The sequence below is a fragment of the Protopterus annectens genome, chromosome 7.part0 (assembly GCF_019279795.1).
Source record: "Protopterus annectens isolate FY-2018-M chromosome 7.part0, PAN1.0, whole genome shotgun sequence".
NCBI lineage: Eukaryota > Metazoa > Chordata > Ceratodontiformes > Protopteridae > Protopterus > Protopterus annectens.
This window is the reverse complement of record NC_056739.1, coordinates 838,976,396-838,992,722: the sequence shown is the minus strand read 5'-3', so window position 1 is coordinate 838,992,722 and position 16,327 is coordinate 838,976,396. Positions and strand designations below refer to the sequence as shown.

At 41.7% G+C, this 16,327-nt stretch overlaps 1 protein-coding gene across 4 annotated transcripts in view; it reads left to right on the top strand.

Moving 5' to 3' along the window:
* Positions 1-16,327, top strand: part of BNIP2 (BCL2 interacting protein 2) — a 2,487,402-nt gene that overhangs the window by 2,194,282 nt on the left and 276,793 nt on the right. For 2 of the 4 annotated variants that reach the window (XM_044077376.1, XM_044077378.1), the window contains exon 9: positions 13,028-13,063. The exons of the other annotated variants lie outside the window; for them this stretch is intronic. In XM_044077376.1, coding sequence (XP_043933311.1) covers positions 13,028-13,063 — 36 coding nt within the window. The remainder of the gene's footprint in view (positions 1-13,027; positions 13,064-16,327) is intronic. 4 annotated transcript variants of the gene reach the window in all.

Sequence of the window (16,327 nt, the reverse complement as noted above, 5' to 3'; positions counted from 1 at the left end):
TTTAAAATAGAGCTGAGTAGACTTGTCTCCTCAGACTTCACTCTAATAGTTCCCCTTGTGTTTGATTGACATTTAAATTTCTTCTCAGAGAAGTGATTTTATTGTGGATTTCGACTTGTAAACAAAATGACAGAACACCTTCATCAAGCACAGATCAAGATGGGTCTGATTTCCTTCCCCATCTGCTTCAGTGGCTATGGACTGACTTTCTATGTTTCTTAGAGCATCTTCCTTCTGATTTACCCCATTCTCAGCACCAGTAAAATCTAGGTCAGCCGATTCCCAGTGAGGTACTACTTCAGAGATGATTACAGCCTCATAGTTGACAGCTGTAAACATTGGAAGGCCACATAGACTGCCTTTAGTTCCAGTATTGCCACTGACCGCAGTTGTGCCAATGCCAATTCCATTTGTTCTGGCTTTTTTCCTTTGGTGAGTTATTGCTTGGTGATAACAGGCAGATGTCAACTTTGGCACAAATGTCTTTCACACTGTTTTACATCTCTGCTTTGTCAAATTTGAGTCTTCAGTGCCAAGGATACTAGAGTTGAGAGTATTGGCCCTAACAAACTTCTCAAAATCAAGGGAGCTTCATGTACCACTTGGGGACTTGTTCCGTGTCATTGTTCTCAAGACAGACTTGAACATTAGAGATCATCTCCATGCCAATTCTGTATGTAGAAGGAGTAATGCTTTTCAGCCCTTCATCTTGTTACCCTCATCCTAGGATTTGTCTGCAATTGCACCTGAGGCCACCATTCCTTTCTTTCGGGATGGAGCTTCAGAAGACCACTGGTAAGATCTGCAGGGTCAGTTTTGCCTTCTTAATGTCCTGTCCCTGCCCCCCCCCCCCCCCCCCAGCAAGGAAAGAGGTAAGCATGTGCGCAAGAGGCGGCATATTGATTTCCCTTATGGAATCACAAACCTTTGTTGCTGAAAATTGTGATGAAGAAGATTCACATGCATCTCCCTTAATGACCCCAAATTTGGGGAGGTCCTTGAATTGAAGAGTTAAAAAGGGGAGATGATTTAAAGAACCTTTCCACTGTAAAAACCTTGCAGGAAACCTTCAGGATGCATTTTTCATCCTCCTTGGTGGTGCCGCTAGCCATGCAGATGGTTACCTTCGTCATCTAGCAGGCTTGGAAAGATTACCCAATTTGGAAGACCCTGTGACTTGTTGGCTGGACTGAAATGCAGTGGCTAAGACTCCTGTTATTGATTTAATTGTAGCTGCAACCGCCTTCAAGTTGAAGTTGATACTTCAGAGCCCAGAGGTTCATCCTTTGAATAAAGAGGGCTGGTCCTTAGACCAGTTTTGAAATATAATTGCATCCACTACTTTTACAGATAACTCACTGCATTGTTTGTCTCATATATTTTGCTTTCTAGCAAGACCTTAAGATGATGCTGGAACAGTTTGCAAAGGAGAATAAGACTGTGCTGGCACCCCAAGTTGTGACTATTTCCACAGATGTTCTTCATGTTTCACTGTTGCAGTCATTACATTTGGGTAATCCTGCTGGCAGGTTGCCCTCAGCCGGCCTGAATTCCAAAGTCTTGGGTCATGCGTCGGCCGCTGTTGCCCCTTCCCTGACGTCAGGTCGTCAGGGGTATAAAAGAAGCAGCCGACACCATTTTCTTCAGACTTTCTTGCCGCGCAGTGCCCAAAGCAGAAGCAGTTCACAAGTGCCGGTCGGCCGACTCCTGAAATTTTCGTGTTTTGAGTTTCAGAACCAAAGTCTTCAATAAAGCTAAGTACCCCGTTGGGGAAACTTTTTGCTTGCTCCAGACCGATGTCAGAAAAAGTTAATAATTGTATTACTTGTGGAAAGCAAATACCTCATAAGGATTTTCATTCTTACTGTATTCCTTGCCCTAGGCCCTGATCACAATGTTTCTGGTTGTCGGTTTTGTGCTAGATTTAACCAATGCACTATTAAGCTTCGGTATACTTTTGCTTTAAAGTATTTTGGTAGCAGGTTTAATTATCCTAAAATGTCATCGGATAGCCATCCAACTACCGGAGTTTACAAAAAAACGCAAAGAAAAGGATAGAGAAAAACAACCGAGGCCCAAAACTGACGAAGCTTCTCCTAAGCCAGTCACCGGTTCGCCGGTTCTCAGTAAGGTGCTTTCGCAGCCCCTGACACCCACTACTTTAGAGTCGCAGGCCGCTACCAACTCCCACATGGAGTCGGCCATGCCGCTGGATACCCAAAGTATTGGAGCCTCTGACGCTAATCCCTCAGATGGGTCCGGAGCCGCTGAGCAGGTACCTGCTTCTGAGGGTGTATTCAGACCACAACATTTTTACATTAAAACTACTTCAGCTTCAAAGACAAAGACTAAAGCAACTTCTAAAGCAAAGAAACAAACTCATGAGCCACATGTACAGGCCTCTATGCCCAAAAAACAGATGCTCAAGATGGCTGAAGACCTGATTGCCTTGATCAGGGGTTCCCGTCCCCCTCCTTATAAGAGGCCTAGGCAAGAGACTGACTATGAATCTTCAGATCAGGTTTCTATTTCTTCTGATTCCTCTTCTGATCAGGGATATTCTTTACCCCCCTATGAGGATTCTGATGCTGAAGAATCTATACCTTCAGCATCCCCTCCTGAGGATTATTTCTTTGGGGAAACCTTGCATACCATGAGGGAGCATTTTCACTGGGAAAGCCAAGATTTTTTCAGAATCTAAAAAGAGGCTCAGTGATTTCTTTTTACTACCACAGCACAGGCCTCTAGCCATTCCCCCTGTGTTAGACATTGTATATGATGTGTTTTCTGAGTCTAGTTTGACCCCTGACTCCTTACCTCCAGCTCCTGTTAAGCCTGACAGATATTACAGGGTTCCTGACTCACACACATTTCTTTTTAAAACCCTGCTGCTGACCCAGAAACTGTTTCACAGGGTCCCAAGGGAGTTAAGGCCTCTACAGCAAAAAACCCAACCCCCTCTGACAGAGATTCAAGGGCACTGGATAGATGGGGAAAAAAGGTTTACACATCTGCAACTTTGGCTATCAAGTATCAGTAACATCTCATGGGATTGCTTAAACAGAAAATGATGTTAAATTCTGAATGTGCTGAAAACAAGGAAATGCAGGATTTATTGCATGCAGCTGAACAAGCTGGAAAGAATACTTTGCAATGTGGTTTTGGTTCTTTAGAGGCCTCCTGCAGGGCCGCAGTTACGGGTTCTGTAATTAGGAGGCATGCTTGGCTAAAGGAACAAAATCTGCCTGATCATGTTAAGTTACTAGATGCACCTTTACAACATGATACTTTGTTTGGTGCTAAGGCAGAAGAGGTGTTAAAGAAAATGGAAGACAAAGCTAAATCTATGCAAACTGTTAGAGTTTTTACAAGTACAGCCACCTAGGTTTAGTAGACACTGGCCTACAAAAAAATGGGTCCTTTCCTGTGTCAGACAGACCTCAAAGGGGCAGATCCAGATGCCCAAGGGGCAGATCCCAGGCACAAGGTTCTTGTAGATCAAAATAATGGGGTGCTTCTACCTCCAAAGCTGGAGAAGATAAAGCACAAACATACAGAAAGCGGTCCCAATGACTTTCCCCTGCCTGCACCAAGCACTTATCTTCTGGCAGCACCCTTAGGGGGAAAATTGGCACTTTTTGCTCAAAATTGGCACATTATAACCCAGGACAAATGGGTTCTAAATATAGTGTCACAAGGTTACAAATTCCATTTCCATACTCTGCCAAAGGAAAACTGCTGGCCAGATCTGCCAGAAAATCAATGTGCAGAGGCACAAAAACAAGTTTCATCCCTCATGGACATGGGGGCCATTCAGCAAGTACCAGAGCAAGAGCAGGGGCAAGGATTTTACTCAAGACTGTTCTTGGTACCCAGAAAGGACAAGGCCTAGAGGCCGATACTGGACCTATCTATTCTGAACACATTCCGGATATTCCAAAATTCAAAATGTTGACTTTGCAGCAGCTTCTGCCCATGCTGGGCAAGAAAGCTTGGCTTGTAACTTTAGACCTAAAAGAGGCATACCTGCATGTTCCAGTCAGACAGTCGTGCAGAAGACATCTCAGATTCAAGGCTGGTTCAATACATTACCAATTCTCTGCACTGCCCTTTGGCTTTTCTACTGCGCCCAGGGTCTTTACAAAGTGCCTGGCACCAGTAATTGCATTCTGCAGACAAAAGAAATACAAATATACCCTTACGTGGAATTCAAGCAGAGAACAAGGACATTCTTCTTCAACATCTGGCGTTTGTGAAAAGACTTCTACCATGCCTAGGGTACACAGTCAATAAAAATAAATCAAAACTAGTACCCTCTCAAGATATAACATTCCTGGGTGCAAGACTGAATACAAACTGCCCAGATGGTTTATCTCATGCCAGACAAACAAAGGCAACTGAGTACGTATTTCACAATGTTGGCAACAAAGGCCCAGTTATCTGCAAGAAAAATTCTACAGGCTTTGGGCTTTATGGCATCCTGCATCCTACTAATTCCATATGCAAGATTGCATATGAGGAAACTTCAGTGGTACCTAAAAAGTGTTTGGACTCAGCATTGCCACAGCCTTTAAACAATGATTACTCTCATTCCCTGCCTGCAGCAGGAATTTTGATGGTGGGCAAAGGCTTGTCACCAGAACAAGGGACAGCCGTTCACATTACCCCCAGCCAGGCAGACACTAACAACGGATGCATCAGATTATGCCTGAGGGGCCCTCATGGCAGGAAGATGCATTCAGGGCACATGGACCTCAAACCAAATGCATCTACATATCAATCAAAAAGAGATGCTAGCTGTTCAAAATGCCCTGACAGCCTTCAAGGACCTACTTCATCCGGGACAGCTACTGATAAAGACAGACAAAACCATGGTCATGTGGTATATAAACAAGCAGGGGGGCACACATTCTTACCCCCTTTGCAGACTAGCCATGACATTGTGGGACACAGCTTTGACTTACCAAGTACATCTGCAGGCACAATTCCTGCCAGGAAAGGAAAATACCCTGGCAGACGAACTAAGCAGAAACCTCATGGATCCCCACGGGTGGCAACTGGATCCGCAAGTCTTCAGCATGATAACAAGGAAATGGGGATGCCCAGACATAGATTTATTTGCCTCCCCTCGCAACTACCAACTAAAAAGATTCTGCACAAGGACTTATCACAGACAAGCATGGAAAGTGGATGCCCTATCTTTCAGCTGGAATAACCTATCAGTATATGCCTTCCCACCACTGCCTCTCCTCCCCAAGGTACTCCTAAAGGTCAGACAGGAGAAACCAAAGATTATTCTGATTGCACCAGACTGGCCCCACCAGTACCGGTATCCAATCCTAAGGAACTTATCTTGTTACCCAGCTTGGACCTTACCTCAGTTACCTTGTCTACTGTCCCAACAAAACAATCAGATCCTGCACAGCCATCTCAGGACATTAAACGTGGCAACATGGCTGATAATGTAGTCATAGAAAAAACACCTCTCTGCAAAGCTGTGATGGATGTCATGCTGGAAGCCAGAAGGCCTAGTACAAGAAAGTCTTATGCTGGAAAATGGAAGAGATTCTGTGCTTGGAACCAGGCACAAGGAACTGATACAAATTTACCAAATATTCCTCAGATTTTGCAATACTTAACTGAGATGCTGGACAAAGGCCTATCCTTTTCATCCATTAAAATTCATGCCTCTGCCATTTCGGTTCATTACAATACAGAGCCACCAATTTTTTCTCATCCTTTATTAAAGCAGTACCTCAGAGGAGCCAAAAATTTAAGGCCTCCAAGGAGATCACCAATACCTACATAGGACCTCAACTATGTCTTGGAAAAGCTCACCCTGCCTCCTTTTGAGCCAGCTGCTACTGTTGATATAAAGTTTTTATCTTGGAAAACAGCTCTGCTCCTAGCAATTACTTCTGCAAGACGAGTTTCAGAGCTACAGGCGCTCATGGCTGTGGAACCTTTTATCATTTTTTATCCAGACAGGGTCTGTCTGAGAACAAACCCAACATTTATGCCTAAAGTGGTGTCCAGTGTGGCTCTTAATCAAACTATTCATCTGCCAACCTTTTATCCAAATCCACAGAACAAGGGGGAGAGAATTCTGCATTCTTTGGATGTTCACAGCTTAGATTCTACTTGGACAGAACCAAAGCTTTCAGAAAGACAGAACAATTACTAGTGGCATATGCTGCAAGATCACAAGGAAAGGCTATCTCAAAGCAGACTATCTCAAAGTGGGTAGGCCACTGCATTTGTTTATGCTATTCACACCATGGCATGCCAGTGCTTAAGGGCATTAGGCCACATTCCACCAGAGCTGCAGCCACTTCAGCAGCCTTTCTCGGGGGAGTACCAACCAGAGACATTTTAGAGGCTGCTACTTGGAGTTCAGTGCACACCTTTACAAAGCACTATCATCTGCCATTCTACTCTAAATCCAGGGCAGGCTTTGCCACTGCAGTTCTGCAGGGCGTCATAGCTGCTCCTAATGCTGTTTAGCTCCAGCCTCCCAACCATAGCTTTGGGACTCTACCCAAATGTAATGACTTCAACAGTGAAACACGAAGAACATAATACAGTTGTGTACACTTACTATAAATGTAGATGTTCGAGTGTATTCACTGTTGCAGTCCAGGTTACCCACCCGCCATACCCCTTTTTTCTCTGGATCTTATCTTTCTTTCTCTGATTTATACAACCTATGTGGTGTATTTGCTTATAGATGAAGGTAAAATTTATATTGGTGCATTTATTGATTTATATATATAAAATTTAGCTACCCTTTTAAGGGGCACCTGACATCTGGGGCAAGAAAAACTGAAGAAAATGGCATTGGCTGCTTCTTTTATACCCCTGACGACCTGACGTCAGGGAAGGGGCTACAGCGGCCGACGCAGGACCCCCAAGACTTTGAAATTCAGGCTGGCTGAGGATAGCCTGCCAGCAGGATTACCCAAATGTAATGACTGCAACAGTGAATACACTCGCACATCTACATTTATGGTAAGTGTACACAATTGTACTTTTCCAAACTGATCATGTGCCTTGAGCAAAATAATGTAGGCAATGCCACAAAGGAGGCAGACACTGGCTTTGCTGTTTAGCGTCTTTGTGGAATATCTCCTTTTAATGGTTCTGACTTTTTCAAGCCATAGATAAGAGGAGAATTGAAAAAAAGTCAACAGGATTGTAAGGCATTTATGGCCATTGGCATCTGCTTTCAGATGCCACAACATTTCTTTGCACAATATCAGAAGCAGCTGAAACACCTGTGGATTAACTACAGTAGCAGAGGAGCTAGAGGTCTGGTAAAAAACAGAGAGACTCTTACACATCTTAGAATGGATGCCTCTTCAGAAGCAGGAATTCTCTGTAAAGTCAGAGCTGTCCTGTTTCTTTCACTGGAGGACCTGCAGAACTGGCAGCAGCCCTGAGCATTTGCCCAGCAGTCCCCCAGTAGTGGCAGTTAAAGCTAATTATCTCCACATCTACCATTGTTGATGACCATAACACAGGGCAAAGGGATCAGAGGCATTATTTCCAGAAGCTACAACATTTTCTTCCTTATCCCCTTTCATTGATCCTTTTTTTTCTCCGCATCACCCATCAAAAGAGACAGCAAGAACAGAAGTGTTTAACTTCCTGCAAAGTCAACAGTCTAGGAGGCGCCACCTGTTGAAAGAGTGTCTGTCTTTTACAAATTCTCTTTGGTGGAAAGAAAACAGAGGACCTCAGCCTAATACTAGACCTGAGCAGCCTAATGTAGCTCAAACCCAAAAGTACATTCTGAATGGTTTCTGTGCAGATGGTTCTTCCTTGGCTCACAAAAGGAGATTGAATGTGCTCAGTTTAACCTTCAAGATGGATATTCATACATCAAGATAGTTAAGGGTTTTATGCTTTTTGGTAGTAGCCAGACACTACCAGTTCAGAACCATCCAGTCTGGTCTCAACTTGGCCTTTCAGGGTGAACATCAGATGTATGGCTGTCATGGCAGCACACTAGAGACTTCAGGTGACCAAGGATGACTGTCTGTTAGCCACTCCTAACATGAATAAACTAATTGTAGAGAGCCTTTACTCCATCTTTTTTAGTCCTTGAGCATCACAGATGGAGCCATTGCAGTCCATGTTTTTATGGGGTATTCCTTAGACAGACTTGTCTTGCCAGCTGAGACTGCCAGGAATGGTAAGATCTCTCTCTATCTCATCATATGACATGAGATTTTTGTCTGAAAATCTTTTTTCTAGTCTTGTATGGTTGATTACATGTGTGAATTGCACAGTGGACTGTTAAGAATACAGTAGGATCAGTCTCCTGGTCTACTGTCATATCAGATCAGGGTTTTGAGCACATGCATGTGACATCTTTCTTGCTGGATTCATAATCCCAGTTTTTCCTTCCTTTTACATTCAGGTATACATGAAGACAGTTATCACACATGCATTTGTACTAGGGTGGGGAGGGTACATTGTCAGAGCAGAATGGTTCACGGTGTTTGGTTGCCAACAGAGGCCAACATGCACATAAATACACTGGAAATGAGAGCAGTATTCATGACCTTACAAGCCTTTATGGACATTCTCTCATTAGGTGCCACAGCCGTAGACACACAATATGGCAGTCATCTGGCACATAAAGTGGGCAATGCCCATTTCTATCCATTGTGCCAGGAAGCCATGAGGGTGTAGGAGTGGGCAATACCTTATGAGTATTTTGTCATAGCTGCCCACATTCTTAGGGAGACCAGTTTCTTAGTGGTCAGGTTCCATTGTTATCTTCTGTTGCCCTATGAATGGTCTCTTGTGGGTAAAAAAGAGCATCTGACATCTCTGGGGGAATCCGTGCTGCAAACGTTTGGCATCCTCAGCCAACACCAAATGCAGCAATTTCTCTGCCCAGATAACTCTAGTTGAGGATGGCACAGTGCTGCAGCGGTTAGCATTGTTGCAGTTTCTCCAGTTCGAATTTCGTCTGGGTGCCTTCTGTATGGAGTCTGCATGTCCTCCCTGCGTTCGTGTGGGTTTTCTCCGGGTGCTCCGGTTTCCTCCCACGTTACAAAGACGTGTATGGAGCATTTCTCCCCGGGCTTCCGCTGAAAATTGGCTAGTTACAAGTTGGACTTTCCCAGTTAACAAATGTTAAATAAATAAAAGAAACACTGAGGGGTTCTGTGTTCCAGAGGTGCCTCAAGTCTCTTGTATATCTTCCCACTCTTTCTTTCAGTTTCCTCATTCACTCTGAAAATAAATTTGTATAAAGCCAAAGTCATTCTTATTTCCTCATTTTGGCTGTATCAAGCCTGATTCCCTCTGTTGTAATCTTATTCTGTACAGACCTGTATAGCTGAAGGCTTCCAGAACCCCTCTTTCTCTCTCTCTCTCTCTCACTTGTTTGGCAAGCCTCACTTGGGACATCTTGTCCCTCCATCTGATTTCAGTACTTCTCCATTTCTGTTAATAGCCACGGATGCTTCCTACCATTGCAGGGTCGTGCATATCATTGTATCTGCCTAGAGACAGCCACTAGGAAGACATACAGAGAGAAAGATTTTGTTCTATGGTCTGAGATTCTAGTAGGGGCAGGACTCCTTCTCAGTTCCTGTTTCAGCTGTCTTGGAGTAGTTAGCACACATCTTTGACACTGGTCTGAATTTTATCTGTTTTAAAGTTCATTTACCTGCCATGTCTATTTTTTCAGGGAGTACAGGGCAGTTCATTAGCCACCCTTATGATCTGCAAAACCTTTGTTAAAGGAATTTTTTATCTTGTTCCTCTCTCTAAGGATCCCGTCAGTCTAAATTTTGTTCTGGAAAGCTGACTCCTAAGCTTTTGTCATGGAAAATGTATTTTGGTGTTGGTAACTTCACCAAGAAGAATGTCTTGAGTTTCAGGTTTTGTGCATAGATGCTTTTTCTTAGTTTTCCATAAATTGTCCATGAGGACTAATCCTACCTGTATGCAAAAGATAAGAACCAAAGCCAGTTTAAACCAAAGTATTCATTTCCCTTAGTTCATTCTTGGTTACCCAAACAAAGGGGAGTACCTTTTGCAGACCTTGCATGTTCATAGGTAGCTACATTTTTTGGGGATTATCTCTTGGTATGGTATGGTAGTATTTATTATTTGGTGGGGCTGGAGGGCTATTCTGATTGCATATTGTTTTCTGTAAAAAATATCGTAAGTCTTTAAGAATAATACCTCGTTAAGTGATATTGGTGTCTACATCATGGGTACCTCTGCATATTTTTGTAAAATACTGTAAGGTGTTTGAAGAGGATGGGTACACATCACATAGATCTGGTATTGTGCTAAGTACATAAATGTAATTTTCCATTTTTTGATCTTAACAGATTCCTCTTTGTATTTGCTTTTAGAAGCTGGTGGTAAAATCGGAGCTTGACTAGTTAAAGATATTGTTGACAGATGAAAGTGTAAGCTGTATGTCATATTGAGTTCTGGTGAAATACTTTTTATTTACAGGTTATGTTTGCAAAGTTTATCTTTGGTTTAATTTTTTTAAGTAGTATGATAAAAAAACTGAAGATTACCTGTAATAACAGCAGCATGTCTGCCAGTGCTAGTAGTGCACTGTAGGGGGACACATATATGCTGCTGGGGACAAAAACAGGCAATTGACTGATGGACAGAGGTGAGTACATAGCCTGGATGTACTACTGCAAGATTCTGATATCCATGTAGCTTACAGAACAGTGTTTTTTTTCTTTCCTGAAGCTCATACAAATTAATTGATTCTCTGAATATTAGTGCCTTAAGTACAGTGCAATGAAAAAGTATTTGCCCCTTCCTGATTTCTTATTTATTTGCATGTTTGTCACACTTAAAATTCTCAGAGCATTAAACACATTTAAATATTAGACAAAGTTAACCCAAGTAAACACAAAAAGCAGTTTTTAAGTGATGGTTTTATTTATTAAGGAAAAAAACTATCCAAACCTACATGGTCCTATGTGAAAAAGTAATTGTTACTTGTAAATCATGAAGTAGCTGTGGTTAATCACATTTTTGGGAAAGCTAAGTTCAGTTTCACTAGCCACACCCAGGCATGATTACTGCCAGACCTGTTGAATCAAGAGATCACTTATAGAACCTGTCAGACAAAGTGAAGTAGGCCAAAAGATCCCAAAAAGGAAGACATTATGCCGCAATCTAAAGAAATTTTGGAACAGATGAGCAACAAAGTAATTGACATCTATCAGTCTGGAAAAGGTTACAAAGCCATTTCTAAAGCTTTGGGACTCCAGCGAACCACGGTGAGAGCCATTATCCGCAAATGGAGAAAACATGGAACAGTGGTGAGTCTTCCCAGGAGTGGCCGGCCTACAAAAAGTACCCCCAAGAGCACAGCAATGACTCATCCAAGAGGTCACAAAAGAACCCAGAACAACATCCAGAGAACTGCAGGCCTCACTTGCCTCAGTTAAGGTCAGTGTTCATGACTCAACCATAAGAAAGAGACTGGGCAAAAATGTCACGCATGGCAGAGTTCCAAGGTGAAAACCACTTCTGACCAAAAGGAACATAAAGGCTCGTCTCACTTTTGCCAAAAAACATCTTGATGATCCCCAAGACTTTTGTGAATGTATTATGTGGACTGATGAAACAAAAGTTGAACTTTTTGAGAAGTGTGTGTCCTGTTACATCTGGCATAATAACGCAGCATTTCAGAAAAAGAACATCATGCCAGCAGTCAAACGTGGTGGTAGTGTGATGGTCTGGGGCTGCTTTCCTGCTTCAGGACCTGGACGACTTCCTGTGATTGATGGAAACATGAATTCTGCTTTCTACCTAAAAATTCTGAAGGAGAATGTGCGGTCATCAGTTCGTGACCTCAAGCTGAATCGCACTTGGGTTCTGCAGTAGGACAATGATCCAAAACACACCAGCAAGTTCACATCTGAATCGCTTAAAAAAAAACAAAATGAAGGTTTTGGAGTGGCCTAGTCAAATTCCAGATTTGAATCCAATTGAGATGCTGTGGTATGACCTTAAAAAGGCGGTTCATGCTCGGAAGCCCTCCAGTATGGCTGAATTAAAACAATTCTGCAAAGAAGAGTGGGCCAAAATTCCTCAACAACGATGTGAAAGACTCATTGCCAGTTATCGCAAATGCTTGATTGCAGTTGTTGCTCCTAAGGGTGGTACAATGAGTTATTAGGTTTAGGGGGCAATTACTTTTTCACATATGGCCATGTAGGTTTGGACAGTTTTTTTTCCTTAAATAAAATCATCACTTACAAAATGCATTTTGTGTTTACTTGGATTATCTTTGTCTAAAATTCATATTTGTTCGATGATCTGAAACATTTGTGTGTGACAAACATGCAAAAAAATAAGAAATCAGGAAGGGGGTAAATACTTTTCCATTGCATTGTATATGGCATGTTTGAGTAAGAAGACATCATAGTGTGTTTGTATCGCTAGTTACAGCTGAGACGACTACAAAATAACTAGCTAAAATCAGTGTAAAACTTCAAAGTACCTTAATGTGGTCAACATTGGACTCAACTGTAGTTTAAATCCAAGCTGCAGTGTGAGTTTTTGCTCAGTACCCCACTGTTTTAGAGACCAACCAGTCAGTTCAAGATGTTATTTTCTTCTATTGATTAATACATTCAAACTTCCATTATTTTGAAGCATTGTAAAACTAGCGTCTCTCCATAGAGAGCATGTTTTGAGTGTAGGTTGAGGTGTAATGAAAGTATGCCTCGTTGGTGCAAAAATAGTTGGCAGTGCAAGGTCATGCAAGTTTCCAGTGTTCCTTTATTATCCCTGAAATCATGTTTGTTTAGTGTGCCCATTAGCAACAATAGTAGCTGGACAGTAGTGACTGAACTGAGCTATGTTATGCAAAGAGGTGCTTGTAAGTTTATGAAAGTGAACACGTTCATGCTTATTGTCAAATTTTAATAATTTTGTTTCTGTATTTTCCATTTTTCACATTTTAAATTGATAATTTCTTAATCTGTTCTGACATTATACCAACTTTTCCTTGTCAAAGGTATGAAGAAGAAAAATTTAGAAAAAGACGAAAAAGGTATATGGCTACATTTTACACAGGGATGCAACTGGATGAGTGTGGTTTGTTTGCGGTGCACTGACTAACTCTGCCTTTGGTTGGCTGAATGGTCCATGTTAAAGCATTTGTAAATACAGACATACAGTGCTGAAAGTGTGGCTTAATAGTTAAGCCTACTTCCATGTTAGTTAGTGATTAATGTTACGTCACTCAAGTCTAGACTTGTAAAACATTCATTTTATAATTTAGTAAGTTGGTTGTGTATTAACTATTTCATTTTTTTCTGCTACTGTAAGATAGTACCTTAGATAGATTTCTAATTTCTATGTTAAGTTGTTTTTTAGCCTGCAGGCTTCCACTTCCAGAGCAAATCAACTTAAATAGAAAGTTAAAGTGCCTGTTTGCTCTATATTCCCTCCCAGCAATATGGTTTTATGTGTAAAGCACACACTGGCAGAATCTTGGTTCAGACAGGACTCATGAATTCAGAGCAGATATGAACTGTGGTACACTTCACATACTTCCTTCCCAAAGAGTGCACTAAATAATAAGCATGTATTTGTGGTATACAGATTTGGATTTTAAAGGTACTGAATTATTTCTTCGAAAAAAAAATTTTTTTTCATTTTTTTATTTTATTTTTTTTTTTTACTACACCTGATCATCTTGCAAACAAGTTACTGTGTTTTAAGGTATTATCTGCATTGTAGTCCTGTTGTAATGTACTGGGTAACTTGCTGGCTTTTGCTTCATTTGTAGGTATCCTTATAGTTTTTTTTAAACACCTTTTTAATCTGGCTGGAGTTTGGAAACTTCACAACTACCTGCAATTAGTATGAATAACATTAATCTGTACTGTGACTCTGGAATTCCACTAGCCTTTTGTTAGATATTCGCCCAGTTTCTTGTGCTGCATGGTATAGGTGACATTGACAGGCAAAAGGTTCATCCTTCAGAATTCTGAAGCATCCTCAATTAGTTGCTGTTTTTAGACCTTTACTTTTGCCCTCACCTACGACACCATCTCTTAGGAACCATAGAGTGGGAGGTGGCAAGCCATCAGTTGGCAAAAATAGTCCGTAGGACGATCAAGTCCATCTTTCCCTTCCTGACCTAGACCCAGCTTCACAAGTCTACTACTAAGTATAGGACAGACTTCCAAGGGAGAAACAACTGTTGCCTTATTCCTTAATGACAGTAGACTGGACAGATTTGTGTACTTCTAGAATTTATTCAACACATTCTACGTGAATATTTGTGTGAGCAAATGTATAGTATACATATACACGTGCATATGTAGCACACTATATTTGTGTGTGTGTGGCGCACACACACACACATATATATGTATATATATGTATATATATATATATATATATATGTGTATATATATATATATATATATATATATACACACACACACACACACACACACACACACACACACACACACACGCACGTGTGCATACATACACTAACACAGATCTAGATTTGCTTTACTTCAGTATTCTTCTCTCCTTCAATCTTATTTATTTAGGTTTAGTTACTAGGTTTCCGTGGTTGTCTGAAGGTAGTACGAGAGTGAAAGATAGTGTTGATTTGAAGCTCTTAGATGACAAAAGCTGTAACTGCTGTGGATCTCTTCTTCAAATTCTAACACACATTTTATCTGAAAGCAAGGAGAAATGCACTGATGTGTCTGGACTTGTGTCTTAACTGCAACTAGGCATTTATGATTTCTTTTGTCTCCCTTGGAGCTGACAATTGTCACACCTGCATGTACATAGATTTTGTCTAACTGTGGTGGCAGGTGTTGCAATTGTGATGCCAAGGCAGCTTCACAAGAGAAACCTTTACTCTTTCCAGTGTGTTAGGCATTCCCCTCTAGTGGAGTGGTGTTTTTTTTCTTCTTGAATGAACCAAACCTTTTTAGTTTCTGAGGGAGGCAACCAACCTAGGTGTCTCTTCTGTTTCAATAAACATTTTACAACATTTTATAATCCATTAGGTCATCCTTCTGCTCATACTCTTAGACCCTGTTCTGATGGAATCCTACATTATGAGTTTTAATATACTGGCTTCATGAGGCTGCAGAGGTTACATCTGTCCTAATTGTTACCACACACACCCGCATTTGAAGGTTTTTCTTGGATACTAGCAAATGGTCTTGCTCACTGAATCAGGCAACCTTGTGCTTTTCTGATTTCAGGCCATAATAGCAAGCTGATAAAAATGATACCATTCAAATCTGTTCTGAGTGTCTTGAAGCTCTGATATTAGGAAGCCTTCTTAGTTGTATGGAATTCAGATATCATTTCCTGCTTCCTTCAACCCAGCTATTTTTCTCTGAAGTTTCCTTTTGCTGTTGATGCACAGATGTCACATACTTCATTTGGGGAGCATTACAGTCTCCTTTGCCCATCAATTCTTTTCTGCTTATGACACAGGATCGTGAACTGATGTCCACTGTGACAGAGTTCCTATTTTCAGTGCTTTGGAGAGCTTAAGCCGTCTATGTGCCATGTGTTGGAAGTTAATGGGCCAAAACCTGCACTGGCACTGCCTTTATTGCTTATGCAAGGAGTGTGAGACGAGCATACTTTGAGTGCCAAATTTCCAGTCCAATCACCATGTAACTACAGGAGGGAGATACCTCAGACTTGTCTGTAATCTTGCGTGATGGCAGGAGTTGAGAATGCACAATATGGAGATTGACAGAAGTGTCTCTCTTTTTGATACCAGGCTTGCAGTTGAACACTGTGAGAGGGTGTAGAATTCATTTACTTAGATTATAAATCTTTGTAGATGACAAACTGTTCATGAGAGGTGCACCCTGCCATCCACTTTGAGAGGGAGCAGTCAGGTGGTGCCAGTGCTGTTGCTGTCATTAAATGGCTGAAGCTCTGTCACAGCTCAACTCTTTCCCATGGTGTTGTCTTTTGAGCTCGTCTGTTATTGCTAGGTGGTTGTAGTAATGACTGAGGGCTGTTCTCCCTAGTCATCCCCGAGGTATAGCATGGCTCTGGAGACCAAGAATGAAGCACATCCCTTGGACATTCCAACACCAGCACTTAGTGGTCAGGCCTTCAGGATCATGTAGTTTTTTGACATGTGCCAAGACCTGATATTGTAGGTGCAATAGTGCCCTATTTGGGGAACAGCCATACACCAATACCAGGACTTTCTTTGATAACTTTGGCAGACATGTCCCTGAATGACTACCCATCACATGCTCAGCCCCACTTCCTCTGAATACAAGCCCACCCCTGCTGGAGTGGGTCT